Below are 19,899 nucleotides of genomic sequence, written 5' to 3' on the forward strand. Positions count from 1 at the left end.
AGCCCCGTCCCAATTTTATTAAAAAAACCCTCACTTATGGCGGAGGAATACCGTGGTTACATCAATACACTTGTGGGATTACAAGATAATCACTAGGAACTAACCCAAACCAAGTGTCAAAACCAACCAAGAAAACCAAAAAACAACTTCTAAGAAGCCTAAGGAAAAGAAACACCAAGACCAAGAAGAACCCAGCACCTGCAAAACAGAGACTCAAACAACACAAAATAAACCTCAAAGAAAATAGGAAAAACGTACCAGAAACTACGAGATACGCAAATAAGGAATGCCAATTTTGTCCAAACGGAGAAGACCACGAAGCTGGCTGGGAAGAGCATCATTAAAAGACCAATCACAGTTTAATCCCTCAGCTCCCCGTTTAGCTAAGTAGTCAGCCACCGCATTACCTTCACGAAAGACATGAGTCAAACGGTACTCCAGACAGCCCAAAAGACCCTGCAACTCCTCCCAGAAATCTTCTAAGTACCAGATGTTACAAGTACCCTTAGTAACCCAGCTGACAATCAGTTGAGAATCCACTTCAATATCCACCCTCCGAAAACCTAACTGGTAGCACCTCCTGACCCCTTCCAGCAAGCTTCTCAGCTCAGCAAAATTATTAGACCCCTGACCCAAGAAGACCGAGTAAGCAGCCTGCAGATTACCAAAAGAATCCCGAATAACCCCCCCAGCACCAGCCGGCCCAGGATTCCCTAAGCTACTACCATCAGAGTTTAGCTTCATCCAGCCCTGAGACGGTCTAAACCACCTCACCACACGAACCTGTTTAGGCTTCTGAGGTAAAACCGGGATATCCAATCTCTGCAAAATAGCGACATCATGGGAAGAAATCCTTGACACTCTCATAACTAAGGAAATAATCTGACGAATCCATATCTTGATAACATGCCAAACCGTCTGAACCGAGTCCACTCTATCCTCAAACCGAGCTTTACAACGTCTATCCCAAATTTTCCAAGAGACAATAGAAGGGAGAATACCGAAGATAATCTTAAGTTGAGAAGACTTACCAGCACGGCGGAACCAAAAATTAATTTGTTCCTTCCACGTAAGGAAGACACCCATATGAACACCTAATTGATTTGCCGCCAGACGCCAGATTTGTCTAGCGAAATCCCCATTACAAAGAACGTGGTTTAAATCTTCCATATGACCCCTGGCACAACAATTACATTTAGAAACAAAGGGAATGCCAATATTCTTGATCTTATCATCCACACTCAGACAATTATGTAAGGCCTTCCACATCATAACCGAAATTTTCTTGGGAAGGTTAGGATGCCAAATCCAATGGGCCCAAGGTAACGAAGGAGCTCTGACACGGATACAATCCCAAGCACTCTTAGTAGAGAAATTACCATTTTTATCATTCACCCATATAAGGACATCTTGACCATCCTTCCTCGTGGCTAAAAAATGGTACAACTCCAAGGCTTTTTGTTGACCCACAGCTCTTTCCAGGAGAGGAATATCCCACCCATTGTCAATCCGACAATCTTTGATTTTAAGCGAAGGTCTCTCAATAACTGGATAAAGAGCACTAATAGGACCCCCATCCAACCAATTATCATGCCAGAAAGAAACATTACCCTCTTTCACCAACCACTTAGATTGATTAAGGACCTCCGGAATACAACGCACAATAGCTTTCCAAAAAAGAGTACCCTTGTTAGGACTCAAAAGGGATAAATGAATACCTTTGACATACTTACCTTTAAAAAAATCAGCCCATAAGGACTGACCCCTCAGAAGGTGCCAAGCAAATTTCATATGAAGAGCCCTCTGAACATCCCCAAAATCCCGAATACCCAAGCCACCTTCCTCAGTAGGATAACAGATATTTTTCCAGGCCACCCACTTCCGTTTACCTCTCCCATCAGAGTTTCCCCAGAAAAAGGAACTCATAATCCTATTCAAAACCTTAAACACCCCATTAGGAACAGGTAAAACCGCTAGAAGGTGTGTGGCCATGCTCGACAAAACATGGCGTAAAAGAATCACACGACCACCAGCTGAAAGCAATTTCATCTTCCACCCAGCAATCTTCTTACTAACTTTCCCAATCAATTCACCAAAATCACAGACCTTCAGACGACCCACCACAATAGGAACCCCCAAATATTTAAAAGGGAAAGACCCTTCAGAGAAACCAGTCAAGTGAAGAAGGGAGGACTTTCTGTGAGCAGGGATCTTATTAGAGAAAAAGATAGCACTCTTACTTTTGTTAAGGATCTGACCCGTCCAAAGCTCGTAAAGATGTAAAACCTCCATCAAACCTCTCATGGATTTCTTCCCCCCATTAGAGAAAATAACAATATCATCCGCATACATAAGATGAGAGATAGGGGGGTACCTCTAGCTTGAGTAAACCGACCAATTTTACCAATATCAAAAGCTTTCTTCAACATACGAGATAAGACCTCTTGCATAATGACAAAGAGATAGGGCGAAAGCGGATCACCTTGCCTCAAACCACGCTCACCTTTAAAAAATCCCATAGAAGTACCATTCATCATAATAGAGTACCAGGGAGAAGAGATGCATAACTTAATCAGGGCGCAGAACTGAGGAGAAAAACCAAAAGCAACCAAAACATGAATGAGAGAATTCCAATTCACTCTATCATAAGCCTTAGACATATCCAACTTGACCAAAACATTACCCCCATTAGTCTTTTTATTAATCGAATGTACCATTTCCTGGGTGATACTAATATTCTCAAATATACTACGACCCGGGATAAAGGCCCCCTGTTCATTAGAAATCATCTTAGAAAGCAACTTCGTCAGACGACCCACAATGATCTTCGCACAAATCTTATAAACCACAGAACACAGACTAATAGGCCTAAACTTATCAAATCCATTAGGCGAATCAACCTTAGGAATTAACACAATAAAAGACGCCGTGTAATAACGGGGAAGCAAATGTTTTTGAAAAAACTCAGAAACAGCTTCCATTAAATCCTCTTTAATAATATCCCAGCAACATCTGAAGAAACCAGAGCTAAAACCGTCCGGACCAGGACTACTATCAATAGGGATGCTAAACAGAGCTTCCTTAATATCATCAAAAGACGGAGTACGACATAACATCAAATTATCCTCCTCACTAATCACCGGGGAAATCAGATCCCCTAAGATGGGACAATCACAATCACTACTCTCACTCAAGAACTGCTGAAAATAAACCACGGCAGCCTTATGAATATCAAGAGGATTATTAAGAAACGTACCGTCCGGAAGATGCATGTCATTGATCCTTTTACTATTCTTGGCATTCAAATAAGCATGGAAGAATTTGGAATTTTGGTCACCATCTTGAAGCCAACTTTTCTTAGTCATATGAGAAAGTCTAGTGTCTTCACGACCCTTCCAAGTTGAGAGCTCTAGATTTGCATCCATAAGATCATGATCATCCGCAGAAGAAAAAGAATTTTGAAGGCTATTCTCCAAGCTCTCAATACGAATTTCTAACTCATGAATAATCACATTTGTCCTCCCAAAGATACGCAGATTCCACTCCCTAAGAGCCACCTTCAGCCGTTTGAGCTTAAAAGAAAGCTTAAGCAGCCCATAGCCAACTCCAGGTTGATTCCATATCCCTTTGACAAAGCTCAAAAAATCAACATGATCAGTCCACATAAATTGAAAACGAAAAGGTCTAGGCCCATACCTGAATGGGTCATCACCAGTTTGAATCACTAAAGGAGAGTGATCCGACGTAGTACGAGGCAAAACCTGAGAGAAAACGTTAGGAAAACAATTAAGAAAAATAGAATCAATAAAACATCTATCTAACCTTGCCCAACTCCGAGCCAAGCCTCTTTGTCCGTTGCACCACGTCATCAGCGCACCTTTCGAACACATGTCCAGCAAACCACAAGATTGAATGCAAAGATTAAAATCTTCCATAGCATTAAAAGGCCGAGGCCCTTCTTTCAGAATCATCTTTAATGATATTGAAGTCGCCACAAAGAAGCCACGGAAGATTTCCATTTCTGAGAGCTATAAGGTCTTCCCAAAGTTTTTTACGCTCGACTGGGTTGCATTTAGCATAGACAATAGTAAGAATGAAGGCGAACCCCTTCTCTTCAACTTTCACTGAAACAAATTGATTCGAACCTGCCAGCCATTGGACCGAGATCATGGAATTCCACAACAACCAAATTTTCCCATTTTGGCTTTCATTAGTGACAAAAAATTCACAATGAAAGTTTGCTAGAAAAGTCGGAATTTTATCTTCCATCAAGAAAGGCTCAGCCAAAGCAATAATATTAGGCCTGAACTTTTTTATCAAATTTTTTAACCTCAATTTAGAAGAGCGCACTCCTCTTATATTCCAAAAAAGAATAGGACTAATCATAAATTCAGTTTATTAGGACGGATAATAGCCCTTGTAGAATTTCTTTTCAGGAACTTACCAACAAATTTGGTCGTTCCTTCCGAATCGGTGCAATAATCTTTTCGTGAATCCTCTTTCAGATTATCTCGCTCACCTTCATAATCGGAATGAATTTCATCAGCCTGCACATTTTCCCCCGCAACCTCACAGCCTTGAGATGACACAGCAGCAACATCACCCTCACTTGCCAAAAGGTTCAACTCTTCATCCAAGCTAGCCCCATCCACATCTAAGTCCGTAACCATCACCAAAGAAGGCACCTTAGGCCCCTTGTGACCCGAAGCTTCCAAGCCCAGATGCACAACACACGGCACTATGGCCAATTCACTCTGTCGGTTATTCCCCATAGGCCCATTGAAGGAATTCGGTTCACCTTTATCCAAAGCAGATGGATGGTTTTGTGGGATAACCTCCCTCAGCCCCAACGAATTCACAGCAAGGCCCAAACCGAGCTCCTCTTCCGAATGATTCTTCTCTGCAACTGCCTCATTACACTCGACCAATTTCTCAGCCCCTTCCTCATCTAGTAGTTGGACCACATCTTCCTGTTTCTCATTCACGATCTCCTGCTGAACCGAATTTTTTGCTTCAGCCATATCAACCCTTTCCTCCGAAGGCTTTGACACTTGCTTAACCCACTTCAATTCACTCTTAGCTGTCTTCTTCTTATCATCTCCCTTGCGGCATGTGCGAGAATTGTGTCCCTGGCATTTACACAAAGAGCAGTAAGCAGGCAGCGTCTCATACACTATCTCTTGCCGCCTACTTTTGGGTACCCCTGGTTTGCCTATCCAGAATGAAGAGATCGGAGTCTTAGACGAGTCAACCTCGACACAAACTCTCGCCCCATCTGTGCGAGTCGCGCAAATCGTAGAATTATCACATCTGATGAGACGTCCTATAGGAGCTGTGAGCATTTTTAAGACTGAAGGTTGAAAGAAATTGGGTGGAAGTCCGGGTAAAAATACCCATACAGGAACACACGGTGGTTCATGGTTTTCATCAAATTCAGGCGTCCATGCGAATGGTCTGTAGAAGACACCGTTTACCTCACATGATTCTCTGGATAAGGCCTTGTTGAAGTCCATTTCGTTAGCCATCCGCACGAATACATTACGAGGACGCTGCATAGCAGACACCATGGGCATACTAGACAGCCCCCAGCGTGTTCGAATGAAGGATCTAACCGCATCTAAGGAGGGTCGCTGCCTGATGAATTTCAGAACAATGGAATAACGGAAAGGCTGAGCCAATTTTGCAATCTCCTCTGTAGAGAACGAAAACACCAGTTCACCATCGATAATCTTTGGCTGACGGAACGAAACCTCCATCTCTGGTAAAGGTTGTGGCGTTGCTGAGATTAAATCTGCAAAGGACCGAGCCGGGGCTGCCATGGGCGGCAAGCCAGAGGCCGCCATGCAGCCAACGTAGAAGGAGACCACGCAAAACCAAAAACGCAAAACCCTAGCAGAGCGTTTTACGGGGCTAAATTTATGTAAAACGAGGGGTGCAACACAAGGACTTCCCAGGAGGTCACCCATCCTAGTACTACTCTAGCCCAAGCACGCTTAACTGTGGAGTTCTGATGCGATCCGGTGCATTAGTGCTGGTATGATCGCAGTTCTGCCGATTTAGAAAGGTTGCAAATAACCACTTGCAGCCAAACTAAAAGAGTTTATTGTTCATCGCAAAACCTTTCTGGTTTCAATTATGAGTCGGGCTATTTTGCCGTCCAGAGTAGTCAGCTCAAGTCACCGCTCTTCACATTTTAGTTTTTTTTTTTTTTCTTTTTTTTTTTCATATTTTTTTAATATATTTAAATATTTAAAAAATATATATATATATTTCAATATATTTAAAATCACTTTCTTAATCACTAAGTAAAAAAAACTAAAAAAGAAAAGCAAGCGGCCAAAATGAGTGGTATAATTGAGAGGGCAAAATAGTTGTTTCCTTCAATTATTGTTCTCGGAAAACTATTTTCCAGCAAAATGGTCTCGCAGCAAATAATATTATGTAAAATAATATATTTATATATATATATAACCATTTGTTGCCTTCACCTAGCTGCAAATAGTGATCATAAAATCAGGAAAAATTAACATAAAATCTTCATTACAAATTCTTAATATATCATAACAAATTAATTGACAGCCATGTTTACATAAAAATTATTAAGTGACAAGTCAAGAACATACATGAGTTTTACAAATAAAATGAATATTTTCTTCAAGCATAACACAACCCATTAATTACGTAAGCCTTAAAACATGCGGAAAATACAAAATAATGAAAGGGGCCACGTATTAATTTGTTTGAATTGATCTATTCAAACAAATACTTAATTATCTCTGAAAGCTGAATGTGGGGAAAAGACAGGAACAAAGAGATCAAACTTTTTGTCTTAAAAAGACTCAGTCGTAGCGTACTGAAGAAAGCGTCGTGCATCATGCTAACGTGTTGGATTAGCTACGTTGTAACTTTCAAGGTGGATATTTATTAACATTTTCAAGACCACGGGATCCCTATCATTTTTTTATATATTTTGAGACAAAGACATGAACGAATTAATAGCTAATTAGATCATGATAGATTAACTGCTATACATATCAAGTAGTATAAGTCAGTTTGTACATATATATATATATATAAATATACATGCATCTAGACGTACGTAGTACTTACTCATTCTACATCCAACAGAATCACGACCAACATATCAAAAGGAACTTGAAATACAAGAAATTAAGCTAATTAGAATTTAGATTTCCCTAAATAATTGATGTGTTAAATCACCCAATATATAGTAGCAGCAGCAGCAGTAGTAATGAATTAATTTGTTGCCATTTGAGGTATTTATATATTCAGCAGTGCTTTAATTTTAAGATTTCCTAAAAGTAATAAATAATAAGTTGAGATTATTTGAGAATAGTAATATTTTGTGAGTAAATACAAATAGGTTGATATATCATGTATTTGAACGTATGAAATGAATTAAAATGAGTTTTAATTTTTTATGAAAAGTTAAAAAGATAGTAAATTTTATTAATAATTAATTTGAAATGGATTGAAATAATTTATCTTACCAACAAAGTCCAAGTATTTTTTATTTTTTTATTTTTATTTTATTTTAAATGAAATGCCCAAGTATTTATTACATGAACCACTTGCAAGAGTACTACGTACTTGGCATATATCAAGTTGACAATATATCCCATCTAAAGACCAAAAAAAAGCACTGTCTGATAGATATCGACAGAAGCAGAAGCAGAAGAAACATGCCGGAGTCTATCCCTCATAATTATCTACTGATGATCCTCACCTTGTTCCTCTTTTTCAGCATCTCCTCTGCAAATCTGCATGCATGCAACCAGAAAGACCGCAACTCTCTCTTGTCCCTACCTTTTAATACCTCAGCTTCCCCTTCTTTAAATTGGTCTGCCACTGATTGTTGCCATTGGGAAGGTATTTCTTGTGATCATAAAGGTCGGGTCACTCATATTTCGTTACCCTCTAAGGGTCTCGAAGGGAGTGTATCTCCATTCCTTGGAAACCTCACAAGCCTCTCTCACCTCAATCTCTCCCATAATTCACTTTCAGATTCTCTTCCCCTTGGATTCTTCTCATCCTTGAATCAACTCGAGGTCCTTGATCTGAGCCACAACCATCTAGTTGGAAATATATCATTGTTATTTTCACCTAATGGATCATGGCCTGCCTCCATTCGAACAATTGACATTTCTAACAATGAATTCAATGGTTGGATCCAATCCTCATTTCTCCAACAAGCATGGAACTTGATCGAGCTCAATGTCTGCAAAAATAGTTTCCAAGGGCCTATTCCTTCTTCTCCTTGCATCAATTCTCCCAACCTCAGGCTCCTTGATTTCTCCGGCAATAATCATAGTGGCGAAATTCCTCGTGGGTTAGGAGGATGCTCCAAACTAAAGATTTTCCGAGCAGGTTTTAACTCTCTCACAAAATCTCTTCCACATGACATGTATAGTGCAACAGCACTAGAAGAAATCTCCATACCTTCCAATTATCTTTCAGGATCCATCAACGATGGCATTGTCAACCTTACCAAGCTCTCCAACCTCGATTTAAGTGACAATAAATTCGGTGGCAAGCTTCCACTGGATTTTGCAAAGCTTTCCAACTTAAAGCACCTGCACCTTCGAAATAACTTCCTCACAGGTTCTTTGCCACCATCATTGATGAATTGCACTAATCTTATCCAATTAGATTTACGAAATAATTCCTTGGAAGGAAACATCTCCAACCTTAATTTCTCCAGTCTTCAACAACTCACCATACTTGACCTGGGGTTTAACAACTTCACCGGAAATTTCCCAGCGAGCCTTCTCTCATGCAAGTCCCTAAGAGGAGTTCGAATTTCCCATAATCGATTAGAGGGACAAATCCCGCCTGAGGTGGCTCAATTGAGACATTTATCTTTCTTCTCAGTTAGTTTCAATAGGCTAACTAATTTCACAAGTGCAATCAAGATTCTGATGCATTGCAAGAGGCTTGATGTTGTTCTTATGGGTCACAATTTCCTACAAGAGATGATTTCAAATGACGACATCAATATGCAGTTTGCTTCTAATGGATTCAAAAATCTTCGATTTTTGGATCTTAGTGAGGGCCAACTGACCGGTCAGTTTCCCATATGGATATCTAAGCTTAAGAAGCTAGAAATCCTAAATCTAAATACCAATCGTATCACAGGTCCAATTCCTGGTTGGTTGCCAATGCTTCCAAGACTCATCTCTTTACAATTGTCTGATAACCTCATTTCCAGTGAATTTCCAAAGGAACTTTGTGCATTGCCAGCACTAGTATCAGCACAGTATCTAGGAGATAATAGCTCTTTTCTTTTACCAATTTTTAACGTAAACATGAATCGTTGGCTTCACCAGTACAACTCCATCAACAACTGGAAGCCAAATATAGTCCTTAGAAACAATAGTCTCAGTGGCCACATTCCTGTAGAGATAGCACGTTTGAAGCAACTTCGTACATTGGACCTTAGCCATAACAGCTTCTCAGGCAACATTCCAAGCCAAATATCGGAGCTCACAAACTTGGAAGATCTGGACCTCTCTGAAAATCAGTTGTCTGGGGAAATACCAGCATCGCTAACTAGTTTGAATTTTTTGCATAATTTAAGTGTTGCAGGCAATAAACTACATGGAGAAATACCATCAGGCACTCAGCTCCAAAGCTTTGATGCTTCTGCATACAAGGGCAACCCTGGACTTTGTGGTGACCCACTTCCCAAGTGTGGCAATCTTACAAGAGACATGAGTAGAGACAAGGACATTCATGATGAGGAAGATGGAGATTCAATCCCATGGTTTCATATTATTGTGGCGCTTGGCTTCATTACAGGATTTTGTGGAGTGTGTGGTCCTCTGGTATTGCACCATAAATAGAGAGTCGCATATTTTTTATTCCTAGACAAGTTAAAAGATAGGCTCGATGAGACAATCGCAGCCAGTACTACTGTGTCTGGCTAGATTGTGCAGAACGAGCCCTAGTATATACAAGCATGATGTTCTTTGAGTAATAAATTGGGCTCTCTAGAGTTAGTCGTCAGTTTAGTTTCTCAAGTTTCAACTTTTCATCAATTTAGACGTTCTTATAATACTCTATATCAAGTTCAATATGATTCCCTTGCTCGGCTACAATGAATCGGGAGTTGTACATGGTCTTCTATGGCTTGCTTCTTTGTTGTTTGTTTTCATTTCGCCTTGATCTGTCACTGGTAATTCTAATCTTTCTATATTCAGATTAAGAAAAAAAAAATAGTTAACATTAACCAATTGCTTTCCCCAATCCCATATTTCAGGTAAGCATGCATATTTGAATCTTTTGATTCATGAGTTTAATTTCTTACCTAATTAATGCCATACCGTGTGAAAAATCTTACTTAAATGTGTAATTTGGACAATTTTTCGATGCAATCTTAATTACAGAGTCTAGGGTGAAAAAAGGGTATATGTAACAAGATATATAAACATGATGCAGCCATGTGGAAAAGGCTTGATTGATTACTTCAAAGATATGGTACGTGATGATCATGTAGTGTTTAAGTTATATAAGCATGTACAAATTTTTTTACCTTATAGTACAGTAAAATGCGCAGCATATATATACAATTATAATAATCAGAGAAATTGAATTATGGGGTATGAAAAGAAATCTTGGTTATTTTGTTGGTATATAGTACCATTTTAAGAGTTGTAAAACTTACAACTTATATATCTTGTAAGAGGAGTTAGAGGATTTGTGCAACGTTGCAACCAAAATCAACACTTCTATAGAAAATCAAACAATATTGTTATGATCTCAATTAAGCAACTCTGAAAGTAAGCTGTGTTAGAGGACTCTTCTGCAGATGATTGAGGTAGATGGTTAAGGGAGCTGAACTACTAGTCGTTTACAACTGGCCGTTTAGATCAATAATAGTGTTTTATGTTGCAATCTGTTATACCATTCTGTTTTTACTGTCCACATGTTGCCTTTTTATTGGTTCTGTTAGATATGGGTTACGCCCATATGTAAGCCAGAAATGGCACAATGAAGGTATCTGGAAAATTATTGCAGAAACTTGTATTTTCATTTGGGTGGAATTGGAGACCTCGAATACTCCAAATTGTAGCCATTATCTTTATCTTCTTGTTCTTGGTTCTCATTTAGTGTTAATATTACTATTATTTCCATTGGGGTCTTAACAAATACCCGAACCAAAATCTAAAAAATATATCCAAATTGAAAAAAATAAATAAATAAATAATATTAATTAATTAAGTAATTAATTAATTAAAAAAAGCAAAATCAGTGGATCAACTACCGAGATCCAAACCAAAATCGAAGATGAAAGGAAGGAATTAAGCCTGGTGAAAAATAAGGAGGCAGGCCGAGAAGGAGGGAAGCGGTGGAGAATGGAAAGAAGAACATATTGAGAATAGAAAGATCAAGTAATGACCAAAATTGAGAACAATTTAGTCTAAAAATGTAGGCTTTTTTATCCGTACCTCTTTTTACTTAGGCAAGTCGAGTAAGGACATGAGTTTCAAAATCTAAGTTTGAAAAGATTTCTTGGATGACGATTTTTCAAATTTTTACAGTTTTACTTACGCTAGACGCCTAATGACTTTTCCTGCGCTGAACACAAACAAGATTTTTAGCGATGTTCTATTTTCTGTGTACAACACAAACCGACCATGATTTAATATGTCAAATAGAACATCATGATCAATACAGTCATTCAAGACGTTTTGAACCATTCAAGTTTTGATATCTATGGTCAGTTCAGTTCTTATTAGCTTTAGATCGACATTCAACATCATTCAAGTTGATAAATATGGTCAAGTTTTTGAACCATTCAAGCTTTTGAACCATTCAAGATCATGAATATATATGAACCATTAACTTCTTATTAGTTTTAAAATGTTCTAGATTACGTTTAGAATAATGTTGTATACAGTCGTGAGGTGCACAAATACCACGCAATCGTTTTGAAAAATAGTGGAGTCTACTATTAAAAGGAAAAAATTTCATATGGTTATCTCGTATTTACTCACTTTTTTCAAGAAATTGTGTGACGATTGCGCACTCTATAATTATAAATATCATTTCTCATACGCTTAATGCAATCTCAACTGTGGAACAATAAGGTTTGACATCAATCTTCAGTGCCTTTCATTGAAAGAAATCTAAGGTTTTGATCTCTCTGAATATCTTCTTCGATCTATGTTAATCCAAACTGAACGCTCAGCTCGAAGACTCGAAAATCTTTTTAGTAGTGACTACAAGCGCGGATCCCAGCCCACGACTTGGCCCTTTTAAAGGAAACGACGCCGTTTTCTTAAGTTGTAAAGTCCCTCTTCCTATCGGTTTCTTCTTCCTTCAGTTTCTCCCCTCCCCATTTTCTCTCACGCACTCTGTTTCTCCCTCTCCTTTCACCCAGCAGTTTCTTTGTGCGACAGGCCCCATAGTTGGTTTCTAGGGCTTCAATTGACGACGGTCACTCCTACCCGTTTTGCAACACCACCGCTACGATCAGCGTCATCGCCGATTTCCCTCTTCACACAGGTAAATTCCCCGTACGTTCTTCATCTCTCTCTGTGCCCACGATGCACTACACTCGCCAATTTTTCACATTATCTTTTTCACACGCAGTTTATTCTCATTTTCCTCGCCCCTGTCTTGTGATTTGTGAGTCTACCGTCCGCTGCTCTGTGGGTTGTGTCGCCTACAAGTTCCTCGCCGGAGTTTTGGTGAAACGACGGTAAGCATCTCAGTTTCTCTCACTCTAGGTTTTAAGATCGCTCTCACTTCGTTATCTGTTTTCAATTCCATTGTGGTTTTGTGGCTGTCATAGCAAGTCTCTAGGTTTTTCTCACTCATCTCTGTTTTGGTTCCAGCCACCGTGCGTGACCAAGCCGTACGTAGTCGCCTCTGTTCGTGGGCTCCATTGTCGTCGCCGTATTCCCCGTCCCACATCAGTGAGCGTTTCCCTCTCTTGGTTCTTGGTTCTGTCTCACGTACTCCTTTCCTTCTAACCCCTTGATTTTCTCTTCTACAGACGCCTCCTCTTACTCTAGGTTTTAGGCCGCAGTCAACAGGGACATCAGAGTCTACAGGCACCTCACACCGACCAAGGCATGCCCTAATCGATTATATTACATTTTTGGGTGTTGAGTCCACCGTGCGATTATCCCCCCAAATTTTTCAAATTTAATTTCTAATTGAATTGTTGAATACTAATCACAGGGTAGTAATCTTACACTAGGCAGTGTGGTTTAACCACGAAACCAATCGATCTCCACTCCGGGACTAGGAAAGGTACATGCGAGTTTTAGCCTCGTAACTGTCGCTTATGTTATTGTGTGACTTGGTTGTTGGTGCTTACTAGAAGGTTCTCGTCTATATTCGTGTATTTGAAATTGTAGATGCTATTGAACTTATAACTTTTGTAGTTCAAGCTCGTGGAATGTGTGGCTGTCCAGGGTTAATATGTGGCTGTTTGGGTCGATATGTGACTGGTTGGGTTGACACATGGTTGTTTGGGTTAACATGTGGCTGTTGGTTTTATGAGTGGGGTTGTTCGGGCTGTTATATGTGGCTGGTTGGGTTGTTTTAATTGCTGGAAAATGTGGTTGCTTTTGCTTGACGTGAGTGTGACGAATTAATTCTGGCTGTCTGGGTTAATTGACTTGCCGGGAGTGAGTTGGTTGGCTTGAAATTGGGGCCGTTTTGTTTTATGGGTGTGTGATGAATTAATTAATAATTGTGGGCTTGCGTTAATCTGTCATTAGAATCGGGTAGATGCTATTAGTTTGGATAGGTTTGGTGCTTATGTAGGTTATTAATATGTCAATGCATGTTCTCTAGTATATGTGTTGGGATTGCCAGAGTTCAAACTCAAAGATTTAGACAACACATTGCAAGAGTCAGGTAAGCGGTGCTCCTATGCTAGACTTTGCCTAAACTTTGACTGAGGTTGATTTTTTTTTTAAAACGTGCATATTTGGTTATGAAACATTAGAAAACAATCTCGGTCATTTTTTACTGCATTTCTTGTTATCTGAAAACATGTACTAAAAAATTTTCTGTCATGACTGGTGTCATGAGCATTTTTGCCACGTTGTTTCATAACTGTATAAAAGAATGAATCTGAAATTCTATACTTTTGCATACAATTTATGTGATTTATATCTACTCAGCACTTAGTTTTGATATGAAATATTCCATATGAAAAACCCTTAGCATGACTCTGTTGGACACCGGGGTTTACACAACCCTACCATGGAAGTTAAACATGGAACACATTCTATTGTTCAATTAGGTTTATGCCAAAAGATTTTATAAATTTTAGTGTTGTAAATAAAAGTTTCCCTTGATGTTCGCTCTAAGCATTTGATAATATGTTTTGTTTTGCATTCTGTACTTGCTCATGTATATACTAATATATGTTCACTGCTTACTGAGTTTTTGATAACTCACCCCTTATCTCTAAATAATTTTGATGATACTAATGAGAATCAAGATTAGAAAGTAGGGGCAGGGTATAGTTGAGGATTTATTATTGAGTACCTAAGTGTACTGTAATTATGAGGGGAATTTATTTAGTGTAGATGATATTTTCATTATGTTGATGTTATTTTGGGAAATTTGTAGAGTTATTAATTTATCTTGTTGGATTATTTATTGAAAACCTTGTAAAGGATAGATTGTATATATGTTTGGTTAAAATAGGTGAATTTATGTTTATGGAGTCTTTGGAAATTATATTTGTATGGTTGGGAGATAGTTTTATGTGACAAGTAGTAATTCTCGACCCCTTGGATACGGATTGTTAGGTGCCAAGACATCGGAGCCTGTAAAAGATATCTGGACAGTGTTGGTAATAGCTAAAAAGAGACGTGGGCGCAGTAGTGGGTGGTTCTCCCAAATTGGGACCTAGTCGTGGTCAAAGAAGGCACTTCCAGCAGATTGTACATAAATGAATAGAGAATTTATTGAAAAAGAAATTAGCTAAAATTGAGAATGCATGCAGTCTCTTGATTAGCTAAAATGAAAGAATTAATATTGTTTGGAGATGCCTTAGAGCATTCACATCTAATCAAATTTTACCTAAATTTTAGCTAAAAGTCTGTCTAAAACTTTGCTCATCTTTCTAAAACTTTTTACATTTCATTCTTTATTATTTTTCTATTTTATTAAAATAGTCTTTTCTATTTTTTCTTTATTATTATTTTCTCTCACTTTCCTTTACGATATAACTACTCACTTTTTTATTTTATATTTTTCTTCTTTTTGAACTGTAACTCTGAATATTTTAAACAAAAATTTAAATTATTTTTTTGCTTGATAATGTTTTCAAAATTATTACGTTTTTAAGAATAATATAACTTTATTCAAAATCATTTTAACCCAAAGCTCATAAACAAAACCTCCATTGATTCAAGGGAAGAACTCAAAAGTTAAACCTTAATACCCATTTCGGAAGTGCAAATCAGACCCTGAAACTAAGAGGGAAAAATTCAACAAATTGGGAAAAGAAATTATACGAGGCAACCTCTACGATTTTGGGGTGTTGGGAGAGAGGACGAAAGAGAGGATTTTGTTACTTCCAATGTCAGTGTTGCTTGACGAAGATAAGGCAGCCATTTTTTCCGCAAGAGAAAACTCGGTGATGAAATCGATGAACAACAGATTCAGTTTTACTAGAGGACGAGATGGCGCTAAACAAAACATGGGCTGAAATGAAATTAGGCAAAACAAAAGCAACAACGAAAGAACTGAAGGAGAGAGAAATGAATTAAAAATAATGTTAATTAAAAACAAATATCGTTTGTTTCTATATATGAGATGAGATGAATTGGGATAAAAGTTAAAAATTGAATAAAATAATATTAGAATATTTTTTTTAATATTATTATTGTTTTTGGGAATTGGAAATATTGAATTATTTATTTTATTTTATATGAAAATTTGATAAAATTATAACGATTGAATAAAATGAAATGAAAAGTGATGTGAAAACAAATTAGAGGTGTAAACGATATCAGCTAAGTACAACAGGATCATTGTAGCTATTTGGAAAATAAAGAAGAAATACATAATTGGTTGGACGCCACTTTTGAGTTATTTTCTTTAAATTTTACAAAAATATAAATTTTACATAACCCATTGAGAATGCTCAAGCATCTGATGCACTTTCAAAGTTGAACTCCAAACACATGCAACCATGGCTGGATACTTGCCCAGAAATAAATTATGAAATAATTTAGTTCTTATACTATGAGCACTAGTAGTTGATTATATTAGTACCCTTAATTCCGACTTTCTCGATCATGAATGTTTTAATTACGTTCAAGTACCAAACTTTTAATTTGTGAATTATTAATATTGTTTGTTACGAGGAATAGTCAATCCATGCATTTCATGATTCCTTTTAATGTTTTTTATTATTCCTCATGAATCCTAAGAAATGATATAATTATCTGCAGAGATATTATGAATAATTGATTAACACGGATATTGCACACGCGTTAACATTTTTGCCATAATTTTAGTTGCAAGTATCGAAATCGTACGTATGATCCAAATTCAAAACACTCTTTTCAGCTCCGCATGTCATGTCACCATGTTGTATGGTGGTCCACATTTCGAACTCAAAACGGACCCTTTTTCCTCCCGAAATTAAGTTATTTTTTTCTTTTACGGTAATATTTCACTGTCACTTTTAGAGATGATCCTTATTCTTACTTGATTCATATTTTTTGCAAGAATCTTATTTTATTACGTATTTTATTTGTAGGAAATAATTGAGATTTTTCCTTTTAGGAAAAAATTTTCAAAATCTAGATTTTCCTTAGCTACTTGAGTCCGACTGGTGGATTTCAAAATCAATTTTTGATTTTTATGAACAAACCATATTCTCAAAGTTTTCTCTCTGTGTTATGTCTTTTCTCAATTTCAATCCTTAACTTTTGTTGATTATATAAACTAGCCGTCAAAATAATCCTTATTGTTTTTATATGATCTTGATCTTCTTTGAAAAATAAATTGGTGATTTCTCTAGAGTTTGTTGTCAATAAAGTTTCTCAAGTATCAAGCTCATAGCGTGTGTCATGTGTCTATATATATAAATATAAATATATATATATATATATATATAAGATCTTCACTTAGAAACGATATTTATGTCTATCTCCACAAGAACAACGATAAGGGGGAGGAAGAGAAGTTTCTCAATCTTCTCATTCCAAACTGAGCAAAGTGATGGGCTCCTCTCCATATGAGAGCAATCCTGAACTTTGATGTGCCCCACTTCAAAATGAACGTGGTCGTACTATTATCGGCAACGACAAAGACAAGTTCATTGAAATCAAGAAAGATATTGGACTTACAGTTCCATGCATGGTTACATTACATGAGGATTTTGGGGAGTATGTACGGTCCTTTGCCTTTGAACAATAATTGGAGAGTTGCATATTTTGGATTCCTAGATAACTTAAAAGATGGACTCTATGAACGTCACCACAGATGCCGGCCCTAGTTTTTAGAAAGAGAGGCTCCTCCTTCTCTCTAGAAACCTTCAGATCAGAAACATCAAAGGGAGAGCTCCCTCCCTTCTTTGATCTCCTTCCATCTTCCCTCCTTCCTCTTCTCTTTAGTTTTTCTCCTTTTCTTTTTCTTTTTTTGGGTGCTTTTCAGGGCAAAGTATGGAGGAAGGCTAATCTGCTGCTTTTCTACATCCGGCGACCACCACGGGCTTGTTAGGGACCTCGGTCAAGTCCCTAAACACTATGATCTGCACGCCTAGGATCTCTTTGAGATGATCGAAAGCCCGTTCTTCTCTTGCTTGATTCTCGAACAATGGTGGCCAAGATGACCACTTTGGTATGGTGAGGTTAGGTGTTTAGGCTTGAATTGGTGTATGGGATGATAGAAAGGTTGACGAAGTGTATTGACTACAATGGATGAAAGAGGCGCACGACAATGGAGGACAATTAGGGTTGGCGCCACTTAGGGTTAAGGTTTAGGGTTTGGAAGATGGGTGACTGAGGCTAGGGTTTTGGAATTTGTATGGGCGGCTAGGGTTGGACGAGTTGGACTAGTGACAGATTTTAGGCAAGTTTCCTAAAATCTTGGGAAGTCAAAGGTGATGTATATGGCCGGCTATAGGGATTTGATTGGGTCAACTAGGATTCCTAAATTATAGGAACACTAGTAGGCAAGTGGAGTGGGCAGCTAGGGCAAATCCAAATAAGGCAAATAGTAGCCGAATAGGGCTTTGCACCAAATAGGAAAGTGTGATTTGGCTAGGGTAAAATGGATGAAGCAAAACAATTATGGAAAGTTGACAAACACTATGGTTGGTCTACTTCTAGGGTTTGTTGGATTTGGAAGAGAAAAAATGTGATGAACACCAAGAACACAATGAAGAACACTCAAGAACAAAAGTAAAAATACTTAAGAACTTGAATGATCAAATGAACAAAGATTCATAACTCTAACACTTGATTCAAGAATTGCACAAGAATTTAATAAACCTCATATATTGATAAACACAACTTGGATTTACGAATTGCACCAAGTTGCAAGAACAAGATAAATGAATTACATTTATTCAATGAATTGTAAAGTGTAATCCTTTCTTTGGGATTCACGAATTTCACCCAAAAAATCCAAGTCCAAAGATACCGTTTATGATCTCTCTAACAATTATCCTCCCTCTAGGGTATTTGTCAAAAGATTCTAAAGCAATGGAAAGATATCCTATTTATAAGCAATACAAGTTGGAAACCCCCAATAGGTCTCTTGTAAATAATTAATTAATTAAATTAAATAAATAAACATGATAGTGGCATGGACCAAGCTTGGCCATGGCATGCATGGGCCCATGGTGGGCTAGGATGGTGCATGGTAGTCTTCGGGCTGGTCCATGGCTAAGTGGTGCGACATGGCTTGCTGATGGTGAGCCATGTTAGTGAGCTCAATTGCCCAGGCTGGTGACCTAGGCGCTGAATCTGCATGGCCCAAGCTGGTGGCTTGGGCTTTGAGGCTGCAAAGCTTGAGTTGGAGACATACACTGGATGGCATGCCTGGTGGGCATGCCACTGGCCTAGCTTGCAAGGTACGGGTTGGAGCCGTGCACGGGATGGCATGCCTATGAGGCATGCCACTAACCTCGCTGGCTTGCGGCAGGTGGGCTGGCAGTGGTGTGCTGTGCGTGGGTGCGCTCGCGCGCGCACTGAGGCTGTGCGGCGCATGCACGTGGGCACAAGGATGTGCATGGGCCTGCGCAATGGGGCAGTCATGAGCGCACGGCGCATCCCTACACGCATTGCCGCGAGTATGGGCGCACGGCTCATGACTGCGCGCATGGGCAAGTGCCCACTAACCTCGCTGGCCCGCATGCTGGCCCGCATGCTGGGCGCCCCGTGTGTGTCATCGCACGAGCCAAGGCATGCATGCATGCTGGGCACCCCGTGCGTGTCACCCCACGAGCCAAGGCATGCTTGTGGGCTAGCCAAGGTGCATGTCCCAACCATAACTAGGGCATGTGCGGCATCTTTAGAGGCAACTCAACGTGGGGGTCTAACAGGGCTCCCCAAGGCGTCGATCCTTCAGACGGGCGAAAAATTTCTCTAAACGGAGCGGCACTTGAGACACACGCATGGCCCAAAGAGGGCACGTGTATCCCACACGTCACCACTCAGATCGCCATTCGGCTGCCACGCACGACCTTTCTAGGTCCAGGGTCACCAAGGACTTTAGATCTGACTATCCGCCATACTTCCAGGGTGGCGCGTGGCCTTCACGCGCCATCACAGCCGCTGTTTTCTGTATTTTTTTCATCCAAAGTTGAAAATGCAAATCTATATCTTTCCAAGATGTAATCCATTATTTTCTCATATATTTTTAATTTCTATAATGTCTTTTATTTTT

At 38.9% G+C, this 19,899-nt stretch overlaps 2 protein-coding genes, 1 long non-coding RNA gene and 1 other non-coding gene across 4 annotated transcripts; 2 read left to right on the top strand and 2 right to left on the bottom strand.

The window, feature by feature from the left end:
• Positions 1 to 264: 264 nt before the first annotated feature.
• LOC118344586 lies at positions 265 to 5,843 on the bottom strand. The gene is made up of 5 exons (XM_035685629.1): positions 4,445 to 5,843; positions 4,007 to 4,145; positions 3,823 to 3,877; positions 2,375 to 3,761; positions 265 to 2,297 (listed from the first exon to the last, which is right to left on the bottom strand). Exons 1-5 carry the CDS (start codon positions 5,841 to 5,843, stop codon positions 265 to 267), a joined length of 5,013 nt encoding a protein of 1,670 aa, XP_035541522.1.
• An 86-nt stretch (positions 5,844 to 5,929) lies between these two features.
• On the bottom strand, positions 5,930 to 6,048 carry LOC118344592. Its single transcript, XR_004798372.1, has one exon. It is a non-coding gene; the product is annotated as a 5S ribosomal RNA (ribosomal RNA).
• A 1,655-nt stretch (positions 6,049 to 7,703) lies between these two features.
• On the top strand, positions 7,704 to 9,863 carry LOC109001616 (receptor-like protein 3). Its single transcript, XM_035685630.1, has one exon. The coding sequence runs from the start codon at positions 7,704 to 7,706 to the stop codon at positions 9,861 to 9,863; it is 2,160 nt and encodes a 719-aa protein (XP_035541523.1).
• A 2,456-nt stretch (positions 9,864 to 12,319) lies between these two features.
• LOC118344471 lies at positions 12,320 to 13,203 on the top strand. Its single transcript, XR_004798262.1, has 4 exons — positions 12,320 to 12,528; positions 12,616 to 12,724; positions 12,861 to 12,941; positions 13,022 to 13,203. It is a non-coding gene; the product is annotated as an uncharacterized LOC118344471 (long non-coding RNA).
• The last annotated feature ends 6,696 nt before the right edge of the window (positions 13,204 to 19,899 follow it).

This window comes from Juglans regia, chromosome 14, assembly GCF_001411555.2.
Source record: "Juglans regia cultivar Chandler chromosome 14, Walnut 2.0, whole genome shotgun sequence".
NCBI lineage: Eukaryota > Viridiplantae > Streptophyta > Magnoliopsida > Fagales > Juglandaceae > Juglans > Juglans regia.

What these genes read in the sequence shown, in the direction of transcription:
- LOC118344586 (XM_035685629.1), bottom strand. Translation starts at nt 5,843, where the DNA reads ATGGCGGCCTCTGGCTTGCCGCCCATGGCAGCCCCGGCTCGGTCCTTT. An exon ending in AGGAACGACCAAATTTGTTG is followed by an intron (nt 4,146 to 4,444) that starts GTAAGTTCCTGA and finishes AATGGCTGGCAG; the next exon opens with GTTCGAATCAATTTGTTTCA. An exon ending in TCGGTTTACTCAAGCTAGAG is followed by an intron (nt 2,298 to 2,374) that starts GTACCCCCCTAT and finishes AATCCATGAGAG; the next exon opens with GTTTGATGGAGGTTTTACAT.
- LOC109001616 (XM_035685630.1), top strand. Translation starts at nt 7,704, where the DNA reads ATGCCGGAGTCTATCCCTCATAATTATCTACTGATGATCCTCACCTTG.